Source organism: Chenopodium quinoa, unplaced genomic scaffold (genome assembly GCF_001683475.1).
Source record: "Chenopodium quinoa cultivar QQ74 unplaced genomic scaffold, ASM168347v1, whole genome shotgun sequence".
Classification (NCBI taxonomy): domain Eukaryota; kingdom Viridiplantae; phylum Streptophyta; class Magnoliopsida; order Caryophyllales; family Amaranthaceae; genus Chenopodium; species Chenopodium quinoa.
Window position 1 is genome coordinate 596,613 of NW_018743689.1, and position 13,097 is coordinate 609,709.

At 36.9% G+C, this 13,097-nt stretch overlaps 2 protein-coding genes across 2 annotated transcripts; one reads left to right on the forward strand and one right to left on the reverse strand.

The window, feature by feature from the left end:
• Nucleotides 1-221: 221 nt before the first annotated feature.
• Nucleotides 222-860, forward strand: LOC110683643 (cysteine-rich repeat secretory protein 38-like; the record flags this gene model as incomplete). The annotated part of the gene is made up of 1 exon (XM_021860035.1): nucleotides 222-860. A coding segment is annotated over one exon (639 nt), but the record flags the coding sequence as incomplete, so codon positions are not given.
• A 2,125-nt stretch (nucleotides 861-2,985) lies between these two features.
• Nucleotides 2,986-7,852, reverse strand: LOC110683659. The gene is made up of 7 exons (XM_021860051.1): nucleotides 7,792-7,852; nucleotides 4,825-5,135; nucleotides 4,585-4,744; nucleotides 4,442-4,501; nucleotides 4,243-4,314; nucleotides 4,095-4,139; nucleotides 2,986-3,995 (listed from the first exon to the last, which is right to left on the reverse strand). The coding sequence occupies exons 2-7, from the start codon at nucleotides 5,128-5,130 to the stop codon at nucleotides 3,961-3,963; spliced, it is 678 nt and encodes a 225-aa protein (XP_021715743.1). The 5' UTR covers nucleotides 5,131-5,135; nucleotides 7,792-7,852; the 3' UTR covers nucleotides 2,986-3,960.
• Between the last annotated feature and the right edge of the window lie 5,245 nt (nucleotides 7,853-13,097).

Here is a 13,097-nt window from a genome sequence, read left to right on the forward strand (position 1 = left end):
GCTTTATATATATATATATATATATATATATATATATATATATATATATATATATATATATATATGATTTTTGATTAATTAGTACGGAGTATTATTTTATTTATTAGTATCGATCTTCATATGTTTACGCACACATGTGACACATCCAGTATAGTATATAGGGTTAGTAGATAGTTTAGGGAATGAGTAGTATAATCCCCAAATAATGTGACCATATATGTTCATCTACCGCCGGAAACTTCACTCCTAATTCCGTTGAAGAGAAAAACGTTAATACATTAATGGGGCTTCTACCGAGAAATCTTTCTCCTTGGGGCTTTTCGAGTGCCCTTACTCGTACATACCCGTCTATGTTCTTTGGAATCGCTCAGTGCAGGGGGGACGTAAACTCCCTAGAGTGTAACAAATGTGTTGTTAATGCTAGTATTGAAATTCGTAAGAGTTGCCCTTATAACAAAGGCGCGGTTATATGGTATGACAATTGTATGTTGAAGTATTTGGACCGATGTTTCTTTGGCCAAATCAATAACAAAAATAAATTTTATTTGTTGAATGTTGCTAATTTAAGTAATGATCCTGTTTTGTTTAACACAAAAGTTAAGGGATTATTGAGTAAGCTAGCGATCCAGGGAGCTAGCACTAGGAAACTTTACGCGATTGGAGAAACAAAGCTTGATACGTTTACAAATTTGTATGGGTTAGCTCAGTGCAACCAGGATCTGTCGAACAAAGTTTGCAAGACGTGCTTGGATCAAGCCATAAGTGAGCTACCAAATTGTTGCGATGGAAAACGCGGTTGGAGGGTTGTTAGTGGGAGTTGTAACGTGAGATATGAGATATGTCCCTTTATTAATTCTTAGGATGATTGTATGAGAAACTCTATTATGCACCTGTGTATATTTAGAGTTGAGATTGCTCGCGCCAAAACGTTTATTTGTACTCATTTGTTCATTTTTCCTCGTTGGTAGAGTTTTAAATGACCAAATAAGGATTGGGTATTCTTGGGGAAAATAGATGTGAATGTGAAGAGGATCAAAATAATTAATCGGGTTAATTATTTGAATTGTTTGGCTTTGTTTTATTTTGCAAGTGAAAATGACATTTATTATTTTTTACGGGAATGCCTTATTATATTGTAATATTTTTGGGCTTAAGGGTATATTAGGAGTGGTATAGGGGACCCAACTACAATAGTTGAGTAGCCACTATATTTCAAAGCCATTTCAAAGGAGTGGTATAGGGGGAATATTGTATTACCTTTTTTTTTTCTTCTTCGGTACTACGTTATTATTCATGGAAGATTGAGATTAATACAATTGAGTTTGTTCTTCATTTTAGTAATTTTATGAAAATTTTATATTGTGGTCTATTGAAATATGACTACCGTAATGTTTTAATAATTATTCAACTCATTATTGACTTATTTATCTTCAAGTAATAATGTATGTTCCTTTATTGGTTAATGCTATAAAGCATTTAATATACTTCCTTTATAGTATTAAGTTAGGAATTTATCGACAATTCACGAGTAAATCGGTGTAAGGGCGGATCCAAAATTTTTTTATAATCCGGGCCGAATTTATAAAGCATTTCAAATATTAAAGCCATAAAGAGATATGAGTTATAAAGTTGAATTGTGCTAACAAGGGGAATTGAACCCTATGGAATAAGTAACTAATTAACTAAGGGGAATTGAACCCTATGGAACAAGTAACTAATTAACTAAGCCTACTATAAAACTTAAATATTTGTACAAGTTTTATTATTTCTATAATACCAAAATCTGGGTATCGGGGGAGCCAAGGCCCGAGTAGGCCCCCTTGGATCCGTCTATGCATCGGTGTAATAAATATTTATATTTTGTCAATTGTTTCGATTTTTAACTTCTTATATGCAACCCTTATGGCTACATATATCTTTTTCCTTCTTTATTTGTATACTTTACGTATCTTTATTTTAATGAGTAACTTTTGTATACATCCGATGTACAGTAATTTACTGTACATCGGGGTCCATTTTATCAAATTTAGGGTCACTTTTACAATTTTTTGGGTAACTTTTATCAATAAAGTATAAATATTTCGTAACTTTTATTTATGTCAAGGTAATTTTTATTCATATTAGGGTAACTTTTGCTCATTTTAGGGTAACTTTATAACGGATGCACAATATTTTATTTTACATCTGATTTATTTAAAAGTTTGTTTGTTTTAATACTCTATACAATTTTGTGGAAATGCTGATAAAGAGAAAATTAATCACTTAATTATTTTCGATCAAGAGTTTTTTTTAGTAAGGGTAGAAAGTAAACCTAGTGTGATGAAATAAAAAATTTACAATCGCAAATTTGGATGTTTATACTTTTGTATATTATACTTCCCGTGCCACACACCGTAATTTTTAAAAATATTATCAATTCTATTATATTTTAATTAGTGTATAAAATATAGTGTAAGAATTAAAATTGTCTAATAATATTGTGAATTAAACTACCAAAATATTTGTTGAAATAATCATGGAAGATCTAATTAGCTAATTATGTATTTAAAAGTTATGCATTTGATCATATAATTATATATTATGTATATCAGTCTGGTACCATCATTTTCTTGTTAATTAAATTAATTTTTAAGCTATATATGTACATCACGAAATAATTCAATTCCCTTTATATTCGCTATTAAAATCACACTTTATTTTATCTCAAATCAAGCCATGTACAATATTAATCCATATCTTCCAAATAAGGTACTATTTTTTTTCTTTATTCAACCTTTCTCTTGTTATTGGATATTGGTATGTTTTAAATTATGTTATTGAATTTTTTTTTACTCTTTCTAATAGTAAAGATTTAGACTATAATTTCACAAAGTTTCATATGTGGCTGGCCACACGTGCGGCCAGCCACAATATTAGAAAAAAAATTCTTCTCTTCCTTCCCTCCTCTTTCTCTCTCCTCATTTCTTCTTCTAAGTTGGGGTTACTTCTTTCTCTCTCTCTCCTCATTCTCTCTCATCTTTTTTTTCTCCAGAATTTAAATTTTTTGATGAAGAGATAATCGTTAAATCGTTGATGAGAAGTTGAGTTCGAGTTTTCAAGGTCGGAGCTCCTCGTTATTGTCGTCAGAAAACAAATTAAAGGTTTTTAAGGCCAAATTCGGCCATAAAAACTATAGATGTAGAGTTTTCATGATTCAATTTGGCCTTTTTAGCCATACTTGAAGTGAAAATCGAAGTCATTGTTAATTTTAAAAGTATCTGTTCGATTTAATATAATTTTTTTTTATTATTTATTTTTTTATTTTTATTTTTTTTTACGATCTGGTTGTGGGTTCGGTTGGATCTATGTTTGTTTGTGGTTTTGGTGTATGGTGGTGGTGGCATGGCGTATTGGGGTGGTGGTGGGCCAAGGGTTACTAGGACGGGTGTTACGTAAGGAGTTATTAGATGGTTACTTGAAGGGTTACTTAAGTGGTGTTATTTAAGTGGGGTTACTTGAATGGGTCATTGAGGGGTTACACTTTGAAAAAAGCTTCTTACCAAAACACAACTCCAAAGATGTTCCTTTTTATCAGGCTGAATGTCTTCCCAATCTTTAACTTGCAAAGGAATGACGGCGCGATTTCTTACTTGTTCACCCAAGAAAAAAGCAAAGAGTGATGAATTTTTTCCAACAGGAATGCCATCCTTATTAAACTCCACATATATTTTTTCTCCAGGAGGCAATATAGTAAAGCTTTCTGCTATATATAGGCCCTCGTCTTCTCTTAACAGGACCTAAACATTAAGAGTTACGAAAGTAGTAATAATTAAAATCATTTTTCCAAAAAAAAAAAATAAAAGAAAAAAAAAACAACAACAAAGACAATACAATGTATATTATATCACCTTCTACTACAATAAGCCTTCTATCTCCATTTAATTCATCATCAACCACATGAGTAGATACATCACCTGTTACTTAAAAATCCTCATCATTGTGTATCTCCATATCCTCTTTCATATGTGCAATTACAAAAACATTCATAAAACAAGATGAAAATGTATTACAGTATAGTTATTGCTGAAGTCTTTAAGAATGACAATTTCACTTACCTTGATTCATTTGAACATCATCATCAAATAAATGCTCATTCATATCTGATTTAACGTTGTATAAAATCCCAATTTTAGCGCAATGTAATTCTAATAGCCAAATATAATGCAACGTGTAAACAAAAAAAAATTATTATATATAAACTAACTTTATTCATTTCAACCTCATTATCAGCATTTTCATTCAAATCCTCTACAATTCCTTCGATATCTTGTATGTCTGCAATGTACAAGTATAAAAAAGTAATTTTTTTTAAAAGTATACAATGACGCCACAAATCCCTTATATTGAAAGGACAATTCTATTTTAATTTCATAGTTCATTAAAAGGAACCAATGGCTTTTACCTTCATCTTGACCAATATTTTTTTGATGTGCATTTGATTGTACGTGATTATTACTAATGGCTGCATTAAGGAAGACATATATTGAATTTTATGTTACTCTGAGTTATAAACATTTAGATAATTCAAATATTCATATCACATACCTTGTTCCACAACTTTCATGGCTTTTGAAAGTGATTTAAAAGTTTTATCTCCTACCATTGCTGCTTGTTGCTTTTTATTCATATTAAAAAACTTAGCCACACACATTGGTGGAATGAATTGACTTTTTTTCAGCTTTCCTTTAGTTGCAGAACGCTTATCCTGAAACATGTTATTAAGCAGATAACAAAAACTTGATGTCCATATAAATTAATAAATAACTAGCTAGTTTATGAAAGTACCTTCTTTGGCATTGCAATATCATCTTCTTTCTCATATTCATTATCATCTAGAAAATTCATGTCATCCTCATCATCAAAGTTTGGAACATAGTCCTTATCTATCTTAGTCACATTTTGGCTCTTCTTCATCTTCTTATTTTCTTTTTTGCTTTCCACTAAACTTGTCAAGGATGCTGAAATGCGCTTGATACCCAAGGATTGCATTCTATACTTATTATCCTGAATCCTCTTTAACCTTTGTTGTTCATACTCATTTTGTTGGCCACTATTCTTGTCAGAAGTATTAATTCCAACTTTCTCCATCATTAAACCTGCACTAAAAGTGTTAATAACTATATACCATATAATCATTAGTTTACATCATAAATTACTATATCATGCAACTTTTCTAGATCATGATTTATAAAGCGTAATATATCCAACAAAAATTGTATTAAAATGTCAAACTATAACATTAGTGAAAGAAAATTAATTTAAAAAAATTAATTAAAAGAAACAAAAATCATGCAATATAATCATCATCGTCCTCATCTCCATCATTATCACATTCTTCTTCACCATCAGTGTCATTGTCTGTATCAAAATCAAATTCATCATCTTCGATTTCATTATCATTGACAACTTTGGGTTGATTTTGATCAGTTGCATCAATGATTATGTCATCAATATCATCTCTTTGGTCATCAAATTGATAAGGAGTGTCCTCTAAGTCATGAGCCGATAAGAAAACATTAGGAACAGCTCCTGAGTCACTTTGTTGTAAAGCATCCTCATCTAATCGACATTTTCATTTTCTGGGACGTTGTATTGATGTCGCGGATGGGTCTTAATCACAACCAACCAGCTTGTATCAAATCCGTCTCTAACAAAAAATAATTGTTGGGCTTGAGACATAAGCATGGCTCATCAGTAATTAGCTTACATTTAGTGTTAACACTAACTACACCGCTTTTGTCAATCTTAACCCCTTACCAATTTTATGAACATCCCACCAATCAAACGAAACAAGATCACACTCTTTCCATCTAAATACTGCAGCATAATTATGTCATTAAGCACCCCAAAGTAGTCAATATTTTTTGACTCTGCAATTCCTTTAACCATAACACCAGAATTCTGATTTTTTCTCTTCTTTTCAATGTCCTTAGTATGAAACCTGAATCCATTAGCCAAATATCCACCAAAACACTGGACACCTCTAAACGACCCTAAAGCCAAAGTTTTTAAATCTTTGACAACTTGATCCTCACTTTCTGGCAATGTTGTAACCTGGTTCGATATGAGAGGGTTAGTTGAGTGTTAATTAGAATTAAAATATATATATATATATATATATATATATATTATATATATATATATATATTATATATATATATATATATATAAGTATTATCATACCCGATCTTGAAACTATTCTACCAAATTTTTATCAGATCCCGCTTCTACATATTCACTGTTAAAAAAAGGAAAACTATTGTTATACAAGTGTCTAAATACTTTGTATAACATAAAATAAATTAAGGAAAATAAGAAAGTTCATACTTTAAGTATGACTCAGTTTCGTCGCAATTTTTAAGCACATATTCTCGAGCTTGTATCAACTCTTCGGTAGTTAGAGATTTAGATTTAGCCTTTCCCAAGGGAACGCCATATGATGCAAATATTGATAATCCCTTATAAGCATCAGTTTCTTCTTCTGCATTCCTCTCTAACATGTTATATTTAGTCTTCATATCATTTAAATATCTTGAACAGAAGAACATACACTCCTCTATTATATATCCTTCTGCAATGGATCCCTCCGGTCTATTTTTATTGCGAACATATGATTTGAATTTTCATAATAACCTGTAAGACAACACTATAAATTATGAATATATGTTCATGTTAACAAAGAAATTTCACAATTCATTCAAAATAAATAAATACCTTTCAATAAGATACATCCATCGATAATGAACTGGCCCTGCTATCTTAGCTTCCTCAGCTAAGTGAACACATAAGTGCACCATTACATCAAAAAAAGAAGGAAGAAAAATCTTTTCCATTTCACACAAGGTGATTGCAATATGATCCTCAAGATCATTCAAGTCCTCTAATTTTAAAGTCTTGGAACACAAATTCTTAAAAAATGCACTCAATTTAGTAATCACCTCGTACACTTTAGAAGATGATACTCCACGAATTTCCAACGGCAACAATTCCTCTAAAAGCACATGACAATCATGCGTTTTAAGTCCCCATATTTTACGCTTCTCAAGATTGATGCACTTAGAAAAGTTAGATGAATACCCCGTCTATTCTCATCCACTACCCAAACAAAGTATTGTCATATTTTTCTATATTCTCAACAATCAATTCCCAATCCCATTCCCATATTTTAATCCCCAAACTCTCATTCCCACATTCCAAACGCCCCGCTAGAGTATTATATTGATGTAACACAAGTTAACTTTACCTTGAGCATCTCATGTTTTAAGTTATTATGAGTTTAAAAACAAATACTCTAAATAGATTTACACCTAACATCTGTTACTAAAAAGTTATGTATACATGATATATTTTGTTCTATTTTTGCACTTGTTGATGCGTTGAAAACTACTCTTTTTTAAGAAAAAAACACTAGTTTCATGATTTAATAGTTTTTTTTTCTTGAAACTTGTATTAACATAAAAATAAAAGTTTCTTTATAATAAAACTAAGAATACAGGATCCTATCCAGCCAAAACTAGAGTAATCTAATTTGAGCACCAGAAATATGATATAAGATTTAGTCCAGTTAGACATATAATACTATATTACTTAGTATATGTTTAGCCGCCAAAAGTACCCACCCATGGAACAATTGGATTACTAGCTTTAATATGCAAATCAAAATTATAATTTCATACTACACATCTACACCAACGCTATTTTATCTTATTATAGTGCATAATACTTGAAAATTTTTGCAAGAAACACACATACCTTGTCTCTGATTCCTGAAAGTCCTTTCCACTGAATAATTAATAATACCCGAATTGCAGCAATTGAAATCTACAAGCAAAATTGGGAAAATTATGATTACAATAATATATATATATATATATATATATATATATATATATATATATGTTAACTAGAAAATCAATATTAGAATACCTAACCGCAATTAAGGAATCCCAGCATCAATGATTGAACAATTGAAAGATTAAATTGAGCGGTGGCCAACAATATCTTCAATGGGTGAAGAAAAAAATAAAACTTAAGGTAGAAAAAGAAATTTTGAAGGTTGAAGGAACTTCTGCTTATTTTTTTCTTTTATTTTATTTTTTTTGTCAGACTAGAGGGAACGTAAGAGTGTAGGTATAATTTAGTGGGAACTTTTTATTTTAGGCGGCTATTTTTTTTATTTAAGGCGGTTGTTTTAATTTTGTTAAAAAAATTTAGGTCATTGTTTTTAAATTTAAAAAATTTCACATACTAGTCTGTACAAATGTACTCCATGATGAGAGGAATCCCGACTAAAATATACTTGCTACAAAATGCTTCGTGGCTAAATAGAATGTTTGCCACAAATATTTTTTTATCGTGGCAAAATATATCTATAAAACAAAAGGAATTATTGTGAAAGCTATTATTCCGTGGCAAGATGTAAAATTGCCACAATTTTAAAAATCCCGTGGCATAAATCGTGGCACAAGTATTAAATTGTAGTAGTGGATCAAGTTAGAAACTTGAATAGGGGTAAAAAGGTACGGAGATTTAGGTGGGGATCTGCTCGGATTCCAAGCTCAGGATGTCTCTATCAAAGAGTAAACTGTGTCATAAATGGTAAAAACGTGCCTCCAAAAGGAGAAAGTCTCCCTATTTATAGGGTCCTCGGGAATTGTGCCCTTAATTAGGTCATCAAGCCTTAATCATTGGTGGACTGCGCCGCATTCCGGCTTTCTCGGGATTTGGGCCATGAAGGTAGCCTTATTTCCATTTCTTTGGGATGACACGTGTCAAACAGGGATTGGTCCTATTTGGACTATCCCTAAGGTGTCACGTGTCACACTCTGACTGGACCACGTGTCAGGGTAAAATTACCCCCAAACATTTTCCCCTCACAGATGGCATCTGACGTGGCATCTGTGACAGGTGTCACTCTTCCATTGGGGGTGATTTTACCGCCAACTTTTGACTGTTCACCTTCTGCGGAAATTACGGAGATACCCCTATATTTACCCCCTATATGTAGTCGTTTACCCTCATTTTTTGTACGTTTACAAAAATCATTAAGAGAGATAAACTTTAGAGAGAGAGAGAGAGTCTGCTTTCACGTCTGAGTCAAGCGCAAGCAATCAAGCTCATTTCCGCCTGCCCCAGACGGTTCCGCCTAACCTTCATATATCAACTCTTAGAGGTACTGCCTCTGCATCTCTCAACTCTTTTCATTTTTTCCCGCTTGTATATATTCTTTGCAACAAATGGATGCATCAGCAACACACACGACACATCCTAGGTTAGAGTCCATCCGGTGACCTAGTACGGCTGAGTCTAGGACTGGGAGTGCCGCCTCGGGGTGTTGGAACCACCCTTATGCTTGGAATCCAACCGTCTATGTGTCTGTGCAGGACACAATGGCTCCGACAATGCAGACGGAAAGAGATCCCAACTATAGGAGCGAGGGCTCAGGCGGGCAACCGCCTGAGGGGGAGACGTCAGGTAGGGATAACCAGACGGCCGCTGAGAGGTCTTCCCCGGGTGCCCCTTCAACCCCTGGGGATTCATTCCTTGATGAGTGCGATCAGGGAGACGGTGAGGAAGCCGTCTCTATGCCCTGCTCGCAAGATGAGGAGTCATCCGGGGAAAGCTCCGCCTCCAGCTCCGAGAGCAGTGAAGAGTTTATGTCGCGCTTGAGGATAGTGAGGTGAAGGAGAGGAAGAAATGGAGTGAGAAGGAGGACCCCTTCCAAATCCACGTCTCTGCTAAAGACAGGGTAAACATGGACAAAGACTTGGAAAACTTCAAACTCATGCGCCCCCTAGCCGGAAATTATACCATCCGAGTTCCGCTTGCAGAAGGCACCGTCTCTTGGAAAGATAATGAGAGGAATGACAATGCCTACTTTGGCTGTTATGAGGCGGCGTTCCTGGTTGGGCTAAGATTTCCACTTCACGAGACGGTGAAGGCAATTCTAAGAGGCTATGGCCTGGGAGTCTGGAAACTTACCCTCAATTCTTGGGCTAACATTATGGGGTATGTTGCCGCTTGTGAGTTCCAAGGGCTGCATCCTGGCTGGGAGGTCTTGCCAATATGCATTACTTGAGTCGCAACCCAGGCGGGTGGAGGGCGTGGTATACATTTACCACCCTCCCTCAGTACATGATGACCTTGGACAAGGTGTCCAAGTTCGACGACTGGAAGCACCTCTTCTACTTGCTGTCTGCCCCTAGCCGGCGAGAAAATTTTGAATTGCGCCGGTACAATAAGAAACCTGACCTTCTGGGCCGAAAGTGTTGTCTTCCTTGGATTCCGGATGAGGACTACGACAAAATAATTGAGACCAACTTTTTGGTCTTGAAGATGATACCCTGTCAACTAGGGAAAAATAAAGGTTCCAAAGAACTGGATTCCAAAAAGCGCCTGGTTTAGAGACGAGACCTTTTTATCCGCCTTCGGGCTCAGCACAATGTTCACCAAATGTATGCGCCTGACCTTAAGACCGTCTGGGGTACTTCCGTGCCAAATTGGCAATTACTGATGTTTTTTGCTCTTTTTTGTAGAGGAAGCTTTAGCCATGCTCCCAGACGAGAAGATACCCAAGAGGTCCTCCGCCGCCATTCGCAGAGATCTGGTGGAAAAGCAGGTGGATGCTATTAGGGCCAAGGTAAGACGCCTAACCCCACTTTACTTTAACTTGCAAACTTTATTTCAGGATGCATGACTAACTTGCATTCACTTTGCAGGGAGGCGAAATCCCAAAAACGTTTGAGAAGACTCTCAAACGGGCTAGGGATGACTCCGCCTCTACCCCTCCCAAGAAAAAGACTGGCTCCTCCTAGACTCTTGGAGCCAATGCCGAGAAAACCCAAATGCGCCTTGGGGGAAGGATGTAGGAGGTAGACGGCGCCTTTGGCCTTGACCTCGTCAACCCCTTGTCCGTTGGAAGGGGGGTTACAGCGGCTGCGGGTGGCTCTCGCCATGCCGTCTCTGAAGGTAAGGCTAACCCATTTGAGTCCTCGCCTGAGTTAGGGTGGCCTTTGCGAGTGAAATCCCACTCCCAACAGACTTCTTCCTTAGACGGTCAGCAACAGATTGGTGTCGCTTGTATTTTGCACTCATCAAATGTTGATTGTGGTGCAGATCTAACGTCATTCATTCTATGCAGGCTCTTTTGCGGGTAGACGGTCTCAAACGTCCTTACTCTCGCAAGCAGAAAGAGGTAAAGAGAGCCAACAAATCAGCTAGAGACGCTGAAAACGTTGCCCTATACTCTTGTACAATAAATAAACTTGAGACTAAAGCCACACTAATGACGCAGGCATCCAATATGGAATAGCTCGAGAAGGACCTGGAGGCGTTCAAGCAGAAAGCCGGGGATGCTGAGACGGCGCTAAAAAAGGCCAAAGAGGAGCTTGACAAAGCCAAGATGGAGCAGGACTCTCTCAAGGGTGTTTCCCAAGAGAACAACGACCTCAAGGCCAAGGTCAAGGAGCTGGAGGAGGCGGCCCAGGCGCAATTGAACTTTAAAGCAACCTTGGAGGCAGAACAAGAGCGCCCGGTTGCCGAAAGTGAGGCTGACAACGACACCCAGATGAGGATTGCCTGGAACGTCTTGTATCCAAACAAAGAGTATGGCGTCTGGGCGTTGACTCACAAATATGCAGAGGAAGTTGTATATTTGAGGGAGAAGGGTGAGCCAGAGTCGAAGTCGTTCGAAGCCTGGGCGCATGCTGAGCTGCCAGAACCTGGTCACCCTGTCCCGACTCAGGCGCACGAGGTTCCTTCTAACGAAAATGAAGAAGATGAGGGGGGCGATGACCAGGTGGACCCGTTTGCTGCTCAACAATGAATTTCTGCAGCAGTATGCCATTTTTATTATTTTTCTGTTTCAGCGGCTGTATGCCAGAATACTTTCTTTCCGGCCTGCGTGCCATGTATATGTTGTTTTTACCAGCTGAGGAGCCGGGTTATTTTACAGTTTGCTTCACTTCCCGGACGGGGTCCGGTTAACAATTTCCTACCACAGCCGATTGGCTGGGTAGTGTGTTTTTTTTAAATGAATGCGCCAACTAAGTCGGTTTTGATCACTTTGCTTTTGAATTTTGCATTTTTACTTTCTGCAAGTATTCTTGAAATTTTTTGCTTTTGCCTAACTTATGAAAAGCATGCGGAAACTGATTATCCGGCTGCTCTTGCCCCTAGGCGGCTATGTGGTTGGTTTCACCTTTAAATCGATTGATTGACTTGGAAGCGTCTGATGCTTTAAAGAGCATGATATGTTTGCAAGTCAATCAATCACAACAGTGATTTCCCCAAACCAAGTGTACAGCCGCTCATATGACAGGCGCCCTTCAAGCGCTGAGGATCAGACGGAAAAAGGTTGTCTGGATATCAGACAAAAGGCGAAGGACCGTCCTTCCTGTCATGAGACAGGAGGCAAATTGCCGCCTAGGGGTCTTGCAACCCAATTATGCTCTTCCGCCTTGGGAAAACGTGTAATTTCAAAGGGTGATTCATTTTACCCAGGCCAGGCAGCTATGAGTTGGACCATGCCGCCTGTATGTACAAGTGCACTCTTTGGTAGTGCTTGTGATGATTGCACCCGGAGGGGTATTGTTGGTCACCTTATTACTCATTGGAGTAGACCAAATTCGAATAACCATCTGGCCATTGGCCTCATGTCCTTTTGACGGTTGCGTAGCTGTTGCACGACCCTTGTTGCCCCGGTGGAGGGAGGTTGATGCAACTTTAGAATGAAAAGCTTAGGAACTTCGGTCGATCATCGGCTGATGTCTGAGGACATCCGGTATTTTGAAAACTTAATCGTTCTTTCAACTTTTCTGGTCAGACGGCTATGAGTTGACCAATTTAGTCGTTCAATCTTTGCCGTCTGCATAAGTACGTAGCACAAACAGGTGGGCTGCTCTCTGCAACGATCGCACCCGGAGGGGTGTCGCCGGACGCCTTTGTCCATGTTGGGACAAGCGATTTTATAAAAGAGACAGCCATCCGTCCATTGGCCTCTTGTCCTGGTAGAGACCGGCTGTATAGCCAGTAAGAGGTTTTGTGCCTTGTTTAGTTAT